The sequence below is a fragment of the Triturus cristatus genome, chromosome 8, assembly GCF_964204655.1.
Source record: "Triturus cristatus chromosome 8, aTriCri1.1, whole genome shotgun sequence".
NCBI lineage: Eukaryota > Metazoa > Chordata > Amphibia > Caudata > Salamandridae > Triturus > Triturus cristatus.
The window spans coordinates 857,356,759-857,372,742 of NC_140591.1; the positions used below are offsets into that span (position 1 = coordinate 857,356,759).

At 44.2% G+C, this 15,984-nt stretch overlaps 1 protein-coding gene across 2 annotated transcripts in view; it reads right to left on the reverse strand.

Annotated features, from left to right (window-relative positions):
• Positions 1–15,984, reverse strand: part of CMSS1 (cms1 ribosomal small subunit homolog) — a 1,297,886-nt gene that overhangs the window by 104,306 nt on the left and 1,177,596 nt on the right. For both annotated transcript variants that reach the window (XM_085622368.1, XM_085622369.1), the window contains exon 4: positions 4,062–4,133. In XM_085622368.1, coding sequence (XP_085478494.1) covers positions 4,062–4,133 — 72 coding nt within the window. The remainder of the gene's footprint in view (positions 1–4,061; positions 4,134–15,984) is intronic.

Consider the following 15,984-nt stretch of genomic DNA (forward strand, 5'->3'; position numbering starts at 1 on the left):
GCAAAGTTAATGATTCTGTTGGGTTGTACAACTTAATCTTGAGAGAGCACATACTCAGTATCTGTTTCACAGAGATGCACCAGAACCTGCTTAACAGCAAGCTCACTGATCCCAGGAAGCTTGCTGAGAAGGCAGACCTCTGGGTCAGTACCATAGTATCCAAGAAGATACCTGGGAGTGACCCCAAAAATGGTGGTTCAGGTTCCTCACAGCAAATTGAAGGGGAGTTTAAAGATGACCCAAACAATTCCAGAGTAAGGTGGGAGGAAAGGGTTTCCATCCCCATCTGGGAATCAGGAAGGTGGTTCTAGTGGGCGGTGGCCCAGGTCGTCCCATTTCCAACCTCATTGCTTTTAGTGCTCCCAGTTAGGACACTAGCAGGGAAACTCTGTCTGTCCAAAGAAACAATCCACTGGTGGGACCTCTACAGAGGTGGCCAATATGGCCTTAGTGGTAAGCAGTCATAGACCATGCCATAATTGCCCTTAGTTGAGAGATAGACTCAAAGGGTGGGCTGGTTATCCCGAGGGTGGAAGTCATCACATCCACCAGGTGAAAGTGAATCGGATACCTGTCACTGCTCTAAAGGATACTGGGGCTAGCCAGACCAATATAGGGGAAAGGCTAGTTCCCCAGAGCAGTACACCGGCCAGGTGAGTAGGGTAAGTCAGGCATATGGGCAGGACTTTTTCACCCTATTGGGCTGGTATTCTTGGAGTGGGGTGGGAGGTGACCCAGAGGACGGTCACAGTTAGTCCTCAGATGCCCACAGACTGCACTCTGGGGAATGAGTTGCCCCTGATGGCAGGAGAATTGAGCCGGGCGGCCGCCAAGGGTGCCCTAACGTTTCAGTTTTTGAGGGGGACCATCTCCAAGCAAAAGGTACAGGATCCCAGATGGAGAGGCAGTATGAGGGAGGACTGTTCAGCCTCAGGGGACAGTCTCTGGGCTGAGTGGCCAGTCTCAGGCTACCACCCCTGAAATGGGATGAGGTAGAGTGGAAGTAGTAGCTTAACACTCAGGGTTGTTGCCACCCCCCTTACAAACCTTAGAGGTCAAAGAAGCCTTGGCACCCATAGGAAACCCCTTGTAAGCCCCAGCCCGTAAAAGAGGCCTACCCAATATCTCCTTTTAGAGCCTACACCTGGCACTGGATGGCCCAGGGCCTGGCTCCTAACACAGACAGATGTCAGTCTCTGTTGTTGCTGTCCTTATTGGCAGAAGTTTCCTTTGGTTGGTGACAGAAGTCTGATCCAAGAGGTGGAATGGGTCACATCACTTTGTTTGTCATGGTTGTACTGTCAGCCTACGAGGATGCATCTGTGTTTCACCGATAGGGCCCGCAAGGGAGGAGAAGGGTTCCCCATGGGTCAGTGAAGTGGCTCAGAAGTGTATAGACACTGGGGTCTAACTGAGTTCAGAGAGGCGTAGTACTGACAAATACCCCAGCAGTAGAGGGCCACTGTCCATAATGTATCACCTAAGCCGGGAAGTCCATCAAGGTATTGATTTGTTTATACTGGCTTTAGGCTGGGGAGGGTTATGTTGGAGCTAGTCCTTTTGGCAGGGTCATCTCCAAACATTTTGCCTTCCTCCTCCTACTTTTTGCTGAATTAGTTTTGATGGCTCCAGGATTCTGTGCATTTTACCACGGCTAACCAGTGCTAAAGTGCTTGTGCTCTCTACTCTAAGCATGGTGGAATTGGCTTATACCCAATTGGCATATTTAATTTGCTAGTAATTCCCAAGTAAATTGGTACTACAGATGCCCAGAGCCTGTAAATTAAAAGCTACTAGTGGGCCTACAACACAGGTTGTGCCACCAACTTAAGTATCACTTTAAACATGTCTCAGGACTGTTATTGCAGAGCCTGTGTGTGCAGTTTACACTGCTATTTTGAACTAGCAAAGTAAACCTTTTGCCAGGTCTACAGGATAGGACACTGCTGACCTGGGGAAACCTACCTAAGCTGGCAAGCTAATGGATGGCCATTTAGGAAGGAGTTCTACAAAACCCAGAAGAGGTGCCCTACTCTTGAGGGCCTGTGGTGGCAGGCAGATACCCGCGCAGCTGGCGAAACCTCTGGTGATCAACTGATATTCTTGAAGACTGAATTCCTGTATAATGAGCCTAGGGTTCCTAAGCTGCCTGGGACAACCTGTGTGTTGGTGAAAATCCATTTCTGCAGGGCCTTCCTAGTCAGTCTTGCTCATGATGTACCCCTGTGAGAACATCTGGGGCAAGACAAGACCTTTGCCAGGCTTGTCACCCACTTTTACTGTCCCTGGATGAGAGTGGCCTTAGGCGCATTCTGCAGTGCATGTCCTACCTGCCAGGCCAACAGGAAGTCAGGAGTTCCCTTTTCTGGCACTGGCACCCCTTTTAAAGGGTTGGTAATCAACATTATTGGACCCCTGCACTCCAAGACAGCTCGAAGCAACAGGTTCATCCTGGTCTTAGTGGACCTTGCCACTCGGTATCTGGAGGCTATACCGCTGACGTTGGTGAATGAAACTGCAGCAGCCAGGGTCCTGATGGGGATCTTTACCCAAGTGAAGTGGGGGTCTCCAAAGTAGTTGTATTCAACCGGGGCACTGGCTTCATGTCAGCATACATGATGTCAATGTGGGAAGTTCCTTATCATCCCCCAGACCAATGGGCTTCTTGAAAGATTCAACAAGACCGTTAAAGGTATGATCATGGGCCTGTCAGAGCCCCTGAAGTTTAAGTGGGACGCTCTCTTGCCATGCCTGTTGTTGGCATAGAGAGCTCATAGATCGGTTGTGGTCTGCCAAGGTTCTGAGCACGTCTGACTTGACATCTGGCTACTGGCAGATTGCCTTGAGGTCATAAAGGAGATGTCTGTATTTCCACCCCAGAGGGCGACTTCCAGATTAGGGTGATGCCCTCTAGGTTAAATAATACTCCTGCCACCTTTCAGAGGTTGGTCAACAGAGTCATGGCTGGGTTGGAGGCCTTCAGTGCCACCTATCTGAATGACAATGCAGTCTTCAGCTCTAGCTGGGACGACCACCTGTTCCACCTCCAGGAAGTGCTTCAGGCCCTGTAGAAGTCAGGCCTGACTATCAGGGCCAGCAGATGTCAGATAGGGCAGGAATCTGTGGTCTACTTGGAACACCAAGTTGGTTGGGGGGAAGCTGCAGTCCCTCCAGGCCAAGATTCAGACTATCCTGGCTTGGGAGCTCCCCCCCAAGACCCGAACTGAGCTGAGAACCTCACTGGATACCTCAGGAGATCTGTCAAAGAGTATGGCACCATTGTTGCACACTCGACAGAGCAGACTTCTAAGAAGCAGCACAAGAAGGTGATCTGGACAAAGGTGGCATGCAGGATGCTTTCGACACCTTGAAGGAGGCCATGGGTACAGGAACAGAGCTCAAGCCCCCTGACTTTTCCAAGCAGTACATTGTGCTGATGGGCTTCTCAGAACAAGGCACAGGGCCAAGCTCTCACAGCTAAATGAAGAGGACCTAGATCAACCTGTAACCTTCATTAGCAGGAGGCTACTTCCCAGGGAACAGAGATGTAGTGCTATGGAAAGGAAAGCTTTTGCGGTAGTCTGGACACTGTAGAAGTTGAGCCTAACATTCGGGTTCAGACAGACCACAAACTCCTCAAATGGCTAATGCAGATTAGGGGTAAGAATTCCAAACTATTGAGGTGGTCCATCTTCCTACAGGGAGTGGACTTTACAGTGGAACATTGCAGTGGAACTGACCATGCTATTGCTGATGGTCTTTCCGGGTTCTTCCTCCTTAGCGATGAGAACTACCAAGAGTGTTGGTAGTTCTCCCTGCTTTTGGCTAGGGGGACCTAGCCTCATTATATAGCATCATTAATCCAAATTATTTAAAAATGCAGACATTTACTTATGCCGCAAATAGACAACAACAATTCAAACATCTCACAAGCCTGAAGCCACATGTTACAATTATAAATGTGTAATTTGCAAAGATCAACACCAGAATGCTAGAATAACATTCAAGGGGTCTGTTTTATGTGAACAGTAAGAAGTATTCAGATAGTCTAATCACTGTACCTTTCTCTTCTTTTTTAATGTTTTGACGGGTTCCTCTTCTTTAACTGGCTTCACAAGAATACATTCAGTGGGCTGGAAAACAAGATATTGTACTATAAGTATTAAGTATTTACATGCTATCATCCAAAACAAAATGAAGTAAAATCACATAACCATGCACAAACCTTGAACAAATTACCAGACTTTTGATGACAGAAGCCTCATGTTAGGCGTGTGTGCTATTTTTAGACAGGACTAGAATAGAGGGGGTACTGAAAAAAACAATGTAGTGGTGAGAAAGGCTACACTAGAATTCTTTTTTTACAGAAACTAGAAGAATTGTAAGGTAAACTAGTCCTGCAAGATTCCCAGTCATGGCATCATGTAGCATACAAGTGATTGTTAGACAACATATATTTAGAATGATCTTACTAAAACGTTGCAGGAGGGCCAGAAATCAAAAGTATATCTAGCTGATTTGTATCACAGTTAAACTATGAATATTCCCTAACGAAAAAGTAGGAACATGTATGATTTAGAAACACGATTGCAAAATGTATGCAGGACATATTACGTTCTAGGCATTTTCCTCAGAGTCTCACAGGTTCTTGAAGAAATACTTGTTGTGCACAGGTTACTTGGGTTGGGGCAATGAGCCCTCGTTGGTGCTATAGTTGCGTGACTGCAGCAGAACAAAAACAGGAATGCACAAAAAAAGAAACATCATCCACCTTTACTAGAGTGTTTGGGTAGTGTTTGGTATGCAGACTGATAAAGTAGATGACAAAAAAGAAAATGACCAAAATAAATTACTTTGCCTCTAGGGTGTACTATATTATCCCTTTTTCTAGGCTCATGACTTAGAAGTGGTGAGCATGTTGGATTTGACAGTCAAGGTCTCATTCTCCAAGCTTGGAAACGCTCGCTGTATCATGCGAACCATGAAGCATATGAGAGTCATCTCCCTCCATGCCTTCTGTGATACTTAGTACCAGGTTTTTTCTGGCACATGCCATGTCCTCCTGCTTCCATGCAAGCTCCTGGATTCCTTTGTCCTGTTCTTGGACAGACTTTACCACAGTCAGAGTTGTGTCTTTCAGATGAAAGATCCATCATTCCGCCTCGGTCGCCATAGATCTTAACATGGTGACCTGCTTGGATATTTTACAAATCGCAGTCTGAGGCTTATACTGCGAGGTCTTAAGTGCAGCTGAGTCCTTTTTGTGGTGTCCTCTGTGTAGACAGAGGAGGATGTTTATAGATGCAAGAGTAGGACATTATTACCAGCCCTGGTCAGGCAGGCCAATATACGAGGAAGGGTTTATGCGTGGGGAGACTTCCTGAATAGTTGTCCACAACTAACAGAGATAAGTCCAACTGAAGCTGTTGTGCACCTTCTGCCTCCTCCTCTTTGTGGCAATAGCTGAAGGTGGCTAATTGTAGTAGATTGTTTTCAATGATGTCCATTTTATCCACTTTATCCATGACCCCCTTATCTTTCATTGGAGTCAGAGTCTCAGCCTGCATCATTCCCAATATCAGAATCATCGTATAATAAAACAAGCCTTTTCAATGCAATAGGTCTCGCATTACTGTAAGTTTAAGCTATTGGCGTTTCAAATATCAAATAAAAATGCAACACCAATAGCTCAAACTTTAAGTAATGCATTGGTCACAGGGTACAATGTGAGCAACCGCCTGAAACAAGGAAAGGTCAAACAGCGATTAGGGAGGTGGCTGGGGGGTGTCCGGCGCCTCAGAAAGCAGTGCAGTGCCGACACAAATGCACAAACTTGGCGTGCAGCACTTTATAAAAAAATATAAATAAAAAAAAAAGGATTTTGGTGAGCCGCGTTATAAGAAGGTTGCCTGGCTGCCATATGCGCTGCATAAAAAAACATATAAATAAAAAAACACAAAAAGGATTTGGGCGAGCCGCACTATAATTTAGTCGCGTGGCCGCAATTATTGAAGCTCAAACGAGGCATGCCACCCCAGAGATAAGAAAGCAACAAAAAAAAAAGAAAGACACTCAGCCGGCATTAATATCAAGCGCGGCATGCTGCGCTGCATTAAAAAAAAATCTAAAAAAGGATTTGGGTGAGCCGCACTAGGAGAAAGTCACACGGCCACCATATGCGATGCATAAAGAAATATATATTTTTTTTAAACAAAAAGAAAGTCGCACGGACTCCAATATTGAAGTTCCAATGCGACATGCCAGTGAGCTTCAAAAGAAAATAGTGCTCACAAATGGCAAAGAACAGATCCTGAGTAACAACACATGTAACAGGGGCAGTCCATATGGGCAGGTACAACAGGAGAAAAGGCAGAAGGTACTAAGGAGGGGCTAAAAAAGAGATTAACCAAAGAAACAAAAACATTTGGAAAAGACAAAGGAGCCATTTAAATACATGGGCGGAACATGGGTGGCACTTAATGCCCATATCCTGAATACAGCGTGTCTCAAATACAGCGCAAGCGCTGCCTAAGCAAGACCTAAAAAGAGCCTGGAGCTTCCAACTCTATTCCCATTAGCTGTGGAGCGCCTATTAGTTTTGTTTCAAGGGGGGGCAAAAAACATTTTACTGTCTGAGCAGGTGGCTGTTACACTGCACAAACCAAGCATATTTCTCTTTTTAAGAGTGATCTTGAAATATTCATGGCCATCCATGGTGTAGAGGGAGACACACTCAAGAAGTGTACCAAGGTTGAGGCTAATGGAACGTCACCAGTATGTTGATTGATATCGCAAACTGGTCGTTCCTTGGCTTGCTGATCCCCCCCCCCCGCAAATGAGGCCATCTGTTAATTCCATATTGACATCCTCACCCAGCCCCCTAGCTTGAGTGCCCTGTTTGCCCAGCCTCTGAGACAGTCTGACCAGTGTCGGACTGGTTTATAGGGCAATCAGGCAGTGGCCGATGGGCTGGTCTGATAGATCAGTGTGTGGACCCATATTTTTAGCAGTTGTGAGACGGTTTTATGGCTACATGAGCTGGTTTTGGCTGTTGCGTTCCATGATATTACCACTTTTGTAGCTATCTGCTGCGCTAAAGGGGATCACTTTTATGTTGGTGCCCGGGCCTATTTTTTGTCCCAGTCCAACCCCGAGTCTGTCTATGGAGGAGTTTAAAAAACAACAGTTGATGGACAGAATGCAGAACAATGATATACATTCATCCCAGTACAGAGATCTGGGCCTAAATCCATCGTTTTTTTGCTCACCATGCCATTCCAGTTTGAACCCGGCCATATGCAAATCAGTCTTGACCCTGTGCCTCATGGGAACGGTCCAGCCCTAACTGCCAAGCCAGGTCCTCCCTGGACTGGAACCAAGCATCCTAGGACCGGTTTCGGGGTTTCACCTCTCTTCAGCCAGGATAGCTTGATTCCAGTGGCATGGAGAGCACGGGACTCACGTCTGAGCATACCCGTCCCACTCGGGGTGACAAATGCAAAAAAAACAGTTGATGGACAGAATGCAGAACAATGTCATACATTCACCCCAGTACAGAGATCTGGGCCTAAATCCATCGTTTTTTTGCTCACCATGCCATTCCAGTTTGAACCCAGCCATATGCAAATCAGTCTTGACCCTGTGCCTCATGGGAACAGTCCAGCCCGAACTGCCAAGCCAGGTCCTCCCTGGACTGGAAACAAGCATCATAGGACCGGTTTCGGGATTTCACCACTCTTCAGCCAGGATAGCTTGATTCCAGTGGCATGGAGAGCACGGGACTCACGTCTGAGCATACCCGTCCCACTCGGGGTGACAAATGCAAAAACAACATGCTTGATTCCGGTCCAGGGAAGACATGGCTTGGCAGTTCGGGCTGGACTGTTCCCATGAGGCACAGGGTCAAGACTGATTTGCATATGGCCATGTCTGAACTGGGGTGGTGTGGTGAGCCAAATAACGATGGATTAAACCTAGATTAGTGACTGGGGGTGAATGTTTTGCTAATGTGCAGCATTCCGTCCATCATCTTGTGTGTTTTGCTGTTCGCCCCATGTGGGAAGGGTATGCCCAGACGTGAGTCCCGTGCTCACTACGCCACTGGAGTAAAGCTATCCTGGCTGAAGAGGGGTGAAACCCCGAAACCGGTCCTAGGATGCTTGATTCCGGTCCAGGGAAGACATGGCTTGGCAGTTCGGGCTGGACTGTTCCCATGAGGCACAGGGTCAAGACTGATTTGCATATGGCCATGTCTGAACTGGGGTGAATGTTTTGCCAATGTGCAGCATTCCGTCCATCATCTTGTGTGTTTTTATGGAGGAGTTTATGCACTCATTTTGAGAGCTAATCAAAGGGGATGAATAAATGCCTTTTACCTACAAAGAGGGCAAAATTGGATTTCAGGCAGGAGATTCACACCGGTGTCCACGTCGCCAGTGTCTCTCTCAGTAGTTCATAGAGAATCTTAGCCGCCCCCTTGAGGCGAGGCTGCACCACAGCATCCGAGGAGTTCTGTATGGCAAAACTTGCACCTTGATTGAATGACTCAGTAAAATGATTATACTCTCCGAGTTCTTAAATCACATTAAAGCCATACTGATATTTTTACCTACTGGCATTTTTCATAGAGTCAAAGGCATTTGGGATCACTTCATTAGGCAGTATAAACGGCCTCACTGCTCTCTTTGCTACTTACAGCTTTGGATGGATAAGGGAGGATGATCTCATCCAAACCTAAAATGTTATAATGACACTACCTTTGCCAATCGCCGTGTGAAGATTTACCCATTCGGGGGCGGGAGGCTGCAACCTTAGTCTCCCTAAACAGGTACAATATCACCATCTAGGTTCTACAATCCATCCTACTACAAATCTACTCGATTTAAGAAATTGTTAGTATATGCTTTTATTTTGAAAAATATTGCTAAAAGATTGGCAGTTCTGAGTATTACTAGATAGGGGACATTATGGGACAATATAGAATTTCTGTCTTTCTCAAATAACCACGTTTCAACCTCATGAGCCAAACCTACATTGTAAACTGTTGGGACACTATATGAGCGGGAAGCTATGCAGTTTTTTGAAGAACTTTGCTGAAGTAACATATCTCATGAACGGATGTTTTCAAATATGCATGGATGATCCATCTTTTCACATCTACCAGTAACCAGTTTTAGTGTGTCTCGCATTCCACTGAATGAACTACTTATGAGCCATAACGAAAGGGATTTAATTGGAAAGATGCATCAGATTTTCATTCAGGAGGTGCCTAGATAACCTGCCCATTCTCAGCAATAAAGGTTCTTGCAAAATTATTGTTAATATTAGCATTGATGAGATCAAGATGTCTATTGGGCTCAACAATAAAGCGACCAAGATATTTAAACGTAAGACATACCACTATTAAGTTCTCAAAGATTTGTATTACACTTGTATAAAATTGTCAAGTTGCGGATGTTAGCCTAGCTTGGCTTGCTTTTGGTGTGGGTCCACTATGGCAGATACCATACATATTTTTCCCAAGTAATTTACACAATTTCTGGTCACATATATTTAAGAAAATATCTCAACCAAATGGGGTAACAATTAATATGCTCTTAAGCTAATTATCTGAAGATTCTCAGAAGGAATACGGTTCTAACTTACCGGCATAGTTTTTATTATAGTGATAACTGCTGGGGTTTGTATTGCTCTCCTATGGCTGGATGCAGACAGTGTGCAACCTTCTCTATAGTGGGCGCAGTTTTTTTTAGTTTTTTTTTAGAGGTTTGTGTGTTTGGACTTTCTATTATTATCAGCAAACCAAAAAGCATTTAAGAGAATGTGGGCCCTAATCATTAGAAGGACAGAATCTTCCAGCATCGGATGGCTGTTTATCAATTTCATTTAGCTATTTTGACTATGTTTTTTTAAATTGACTGATTTGTAACATTTGATGTCATTTTTTAATTACAAAAATCTATCGATGCAATCTACATATATTTAATGTATTTGTTAGTATCTGTGCCATTTTCTCTCACAAAAAAATAAGAAGGCAGTGAAGCTTGCTTATTGGTTCTTCTTCACCACTCAGCAGCACTCCATACTATTGACCTCTAGTTTTTTCTATGTATCCTTTTTTTTGAGGATGGGATAGAAAGATCCATTCTGAAATGCTTGCAATAATTCTATTAATCAATATCCCAACTTGTGAAACAGAACCCCTTCTAATCAAGAACACTGCCAATGAATTGTAGAGCTCCACATGGTTCCATATTTTCACCTTCTCCCTTCAACTTTAATATGAAACTGTTGGCTACAATGTTAAAAAGACAAAAACATCCACATTCATCAAAATGTTAATGATACTTAGCTGTAACGGAGTATTAAATCCAGCCAGTATCAGAAATGTAAAATCCTTACTAGAAAGGATAACCAATTGGATGCTCCTCTTTCTTTCTAAAAATGAAACCCTCCAAAACAGAATTCTTACCCCTCTTCTACCCGGTGCTTAATTGTAAAACAACAAGTGCCAGGGTCCTAACCAGAAGGCCACTGCAGCTTGCACCACTCATTGCCTCATCATCGCTGCCAATGATGGTACCAAAATAACTACTAACCATCTCTCTCACCTGCAAGTGCAACTGTTCAGATTATTCGGGCTTTGGTGCAAAACGCCAAGAGTCTCTTGGCTTTATCATTGACCAAAATCTCACACTATCTCTTTTCATTGCCAGACGTTCTAAATCTGCCTACTACCAACTACATGTTAACAGTGCTTAATCTGGGCCGGAGCTTTCCGGTGCTGAGCACCGGCACTTAATTGGTTTCCGGTGCTCGGCACCGGCACCTAATTGTCAAGACCACACTTAGGGCAGTCTGCCACAAGGTGGCACTTCTCATGTAATTTAGAGATTAGCAGTATACAGTGTTAAGGAAAACAATATACATTAAAAAATTACTAATACCTGCCTCCCCAGCCTTTCCTTTAGCTTTGGGGACCTGGAATAATCTGAACTGTCGCATTCACATGCGAGAGAGATGGTCAGTAGTTGTTTTGGCAGCGGTGACAGGGGCGATGGCTGGTGCAAGCTGTAGTGGCCTCCTGGTCAGTGCCCTGGCACTTCATATTTTACAAATTAAGCACTGCATGTTAACAGGTATCTTAAAATATCCACATCTCATGCAATCCTAGTAAGTCTTCCTAAATATTCTGCAGCACCTCTAGAGGCTGATCTCCCTAAAGCTGCCCGACTGGTCAATGGAACTAAAAAATCTAACTACTTCATGCCTATCTGAAGACATCTCCACTAGCTTCCTCTTAACCTCTTCTGTGCCCATGACGAGATAGTCTCGTCATGGAGCACGGTCGCGCTGTGCCCATGACGAGACTATCTCGTCATGAAACCCACCCGCGTGGGAAACGCCCGGCACAGGAGGGGGAAAGGGCGTGGCACCGAAGGGGTTAAAGCTTGAATAGACTTCAAAGTAGCACACGCGCATAAAATCCTACCTCACTAACAAACTCAAAATTTGAAATTTGCTAGCGAAACACCAAAAAAAAGCAGTCTTATTCTTCAAATCCCCAAAACTAGAAGTAAAACATTGAAACAAGACTTCTCATGCCTTGCTCCCAGTCACTCTTTAGCAGATTATATTTGATTGCATGCAGGATCTACTCACATTCAAAAGGAACTGAAAACTCACCGCCTCAGAGATCCAGTTCCAAATTAACTGCTTTCTCAAATTTTTTCCCTAGCCCTTTACCTCAGTTCGTTGACTGGAAAGAGCTTCGCTGCCACGTAGTTTGCACTATAGAAATACCCCAAATAAATTAATTACAGTTTTTTAGATGTCTGTTTTCTGTTAGTACCTCACATCTTTATGCTATGCTACAGCCCAAGTTGTCCAGAAATAGTCCTTATTCCTGGAGATTAATCTTTGCAGTTGAGCTGTTATGTATACAACCTTATTATGCCCCAAGAAGTATGTGCTGTGCACATGAGATGAGCCTATGGATGAAAGTAGAAAAGCCTGCATTGAGATGTGCCTGCCAGCTTTGCACAACCAGTTCATCAAACTGCATTCTATCTGCTCCAGCCATTTAAGTGATTGAAGCACTTACTCTCTGTTGGATTCCCAGAACTTCCATTTGTAAATTATCAGAGGTGTGACAACTGGAAGAGACTGAGTACGTGCCATGCAAAAAAAAAAATATTTAACCCAAAAATTCAGTTTCTATAAAGAGTGAAGAAAAGCAGCAAGAAGAGATACTGACAGGCATGCCTAGCATAGTGCAGTGCCCAACGTCCCAGAGGCAATGTGACAACCCCCAGTCAAAGCCGTCTCGCAGATCACTGATCATGCACACAGAAGCTTGATTCTGCCTACATCCTTGCCTCTGCAGTGTTGTCCTTGATTTAGATCTCCGAGGTAGGGGGAATTTTAGACCAAAACTGCGTGTGACCTCCATCATTTCCTATTATGACACAAGCTCGGATGGGATCAGATTCACTGATCTTACTCCCACACTGTGAATGGAAGGAAAAGCCGGGTCTAGAGACTCTTCTTCCACCTTCACTCTCTCCAGCTAAAGGATGGGGAGGGGCCAGAAATCCAGATAAGGTCTGCACTATAATGCAAAAGGGTGTCAAGAAAGGTACAGCCATGGTCTCCACGCTTGACTTGGGCAGGGCTGGATACCTACTCAGCCCTTCTGGGCCCTTAATTATGCAAGTTGGCGTTGATGCCTTCCAGCAGGTGGGTCTGTTTTTCCCTACTAATCCACATAGGTGCTGTGGATCGCTGTGGAGCAAGATTGGGAGCAGTGTTTGTGTTCACATTAAACAATGCAGAGGCTGATACAAGCTCTTATCCATAATGCATTTATTAAAATACATCCCTTCTCAGGTGTGCCAACAAGTACAGAGATAGGGTCAAAGTGAACTCTGAACCATCTATACAGTATACAATACCTAAATTATAGCCAATCAAAGATTTGGTGGCACCATCATCCTAATCTGGGGTCTCCATATATCTTTCTGGATGCACCCTTCTCCAGTGATAGACCCTGAACTTGACCCTCTGAAATGTTCGAAGTGAGCGAAACTGAAATGCAGACCACTGAGGATTCTCACAATGCGAGTAAGAGATGCTAACCAGACTCCAGCTCGTCAATGAACCCTGCCATAGAGCTGTGGCCAAGTGGAGGACTCTTTCGATCCATAAACTCCTGTCTAACACTCCTTCCATCGTTATTGGGAGCCTGGGAGCACAGACACACTACAAAGACTGTTCTACAATCACAGAAAGGATGCCCATGGCAAGTTCACTTCCTGAGCACCCATTGCTTTTCTAAATGTTACTTTACACTAAGAATCTGGCTCAGACAGCAGAATAACTTTCTATCCACGTTGACTGAAAACCTGGGGACCAAAAGTATAGTAAATCCTAGGAAGAAACAAGTTTCCAAGGCATTGATCTGACACAAAGAGAATCCTACTATGCTAGATGGTTCACCCTTCTACTAGGAGGAAACCCACAAATAATCATTTAGCTCAACGGTTATTGGATTTTATGTTCTGGCAAATAACTGTAGCGGTTTCTCCGCTCCCAAAAGTGCTAGTAACTGAAGGTTGATTTTCACTACCTTTTTTGAATGATCTACTGTTGGAATTTTATATTCATTGTGTGTGATTCCTGTGCCAGGATCCACACCCATACCACCTCCTGAAGTACGCCTGAACTGCTCACCACAGCCACTATTGGAGGGTCGTGTATAAAAAGGGGGTCCTGGCCATCCTTGATCGATACAGTAGTACCCACAGCCCTGGGTCACTGGCGGTTAAAGAGAAAATCCACAAAGTAACCACAGGCTGCCCAAGGAACTGGAGAAAAGACCCGACAGAAATGTCAGTGGCAGAGACATGGATTCTTCGTGTATACCAGAACTCTTACACATCTTCTGACCACCCTGGCTCTCTTCAATCAATTTAAAATGACAAACTCCTTCACAAAGGAACATAGCAGAATTTTATGTTGCACCCAAAGAATAAATTCTGTGAAAGATATACCACTATTCTTCATTTTTAGAAGAGTTTTGAAATTAGTCTCTCTGAAAACAGTGACAGAAACCCTTTGATTTGGCATGTAATTATTTCTGGGGGTTGCAGATTACATTGCTTAGACAGCAAATGGGACTTATGGAATGTGAGGAATGCAGACAAACAGAACATTTGTGCATAGCCCTTGATTTATGGATTACAGTTCCTTGAGTTTTATGTTTATCAAATCACATACAGTACATAAATGTTTCCTGTATTATGACCTGAACCTAAATACCAAGAAATTGCAGTTTCCTGCCAAGTTAACTGCAGATTGCGATATTAACTGTATTGTTTAGCTTTTCCTCAAATTTGCATTCCAGGAAACCAGTCCAAGTGGCCTTGGTCTACTTACAAGTTACTGACAGGAGACATATGCCCTTTTGGGAAAAAAGCATTTGACTGTATTTTTAATGGCAATGGTATTCTTGGCATGGGTATAAACAACACAAAGAGAGATCAAACATACAAAGCGTAGAGGGTCCATGAAGCGATTCTTTGCATATTTCTTTACAAGTGAAATTCCATATTCATAAATAGAGCAAACTAAAAGTGCATCAGAAATATTACCGTGCATTTATTCCCTTTTCGTCGTGGGAAAGAGACTGAACGCGTTTTTTCGTATGCAACTGACGCTTCTCTTCCAGATGGGGCGAGCAATAGAGAAATGACTGTGTTTATATCAGTAAATACTTCGACTTGGTGGTTTAGTGACGCCGAGGGACCTAGGTGAGCATTCGAAAGTTATACTGTAAACAGCCTAATACCACAAACAGGAATTCACTAAAACTGTGATACAAGTCGCTACTCCTGTGAATGTGACACATGAACTTTTCTTTTTTTGGTGTGGCTTCCCCATTCGTGACGGACATATTGTATTCTATACTTACTTTAAGAGGCTTAGGGTCGGCCTCCTTCAGCTATTGGCTTATTTTGCCCCAGAACTTTTCGCCAGTGTCTTGAGACATTGGCCATCACATCTGATCAGCCAACAGGTGTATTTTAGTCTTATATATTTCACTGGATCCTTGGTATGTCTTTCCACCCCTACTGGAATGCATGAGGGACTATTTTACATCTGAAATTAATCAATGCATGGTCCAGCATGATTTCAGTGCTCACAAAACCATCTGAAAAATGGATGCTTCAGAAAATAAAAGTATTTTTTTCCATCCATTCTTCAGACTTTTTTTTTCCTGCACTTAAGTAGCTACATACTATGACTGCTTCTTTACAACTCACAATAGCAATCATATATGGGATATTAGTAACAAAGTCCATCCAGCAGATCTTCCTACCATTTCTATCCCTAACCATGCCTGCTCAGGACCATAAGCTTTTTTAAAAAAGCATCTCAGATTGGACAACACAATAAAGTAGCCAGCCAAGTGGACTCTGCTCATAAAAAATACTATTTAGGGATCCAGAGAGCTGCTCAAAGCTGTCAAGTTACTTAAAACCATAAACTGCGCCTCTATTTCTAACATCTCTTCATCATCACACTGCTAGGCACTGTAACTGTGTAAAGAGGAAGGAAGGAGGAGCCCTGGCCTGCATCCGCACGCCTGCTCGCTCACCATACCCATACCTGCCAACTTGCTGTATAATCTCACCCTGTGAGGAGGGGGAGGGGCCTTGAAAGTGCAGAGAAGTACCTACGAGCCACTTTTGAGCCCCACCCTGCACCAGGAGACACGCGCACAGGCACATAAGGTAGGACAGGATCGGGGAAGGGACAAGACAGGGTGAGGTGCCGCCAGCATATTACATCTTCTCCCGTTTTTTAAGACAACTTTAGAGTGCACAGTTTTCAAATACACAGTGGAAATGCTTTACTTCTCTTGACAGTAAACGAATACATTGCATAATCCTTAAATCTTATGGGCAGAACAATTGTTCTCCT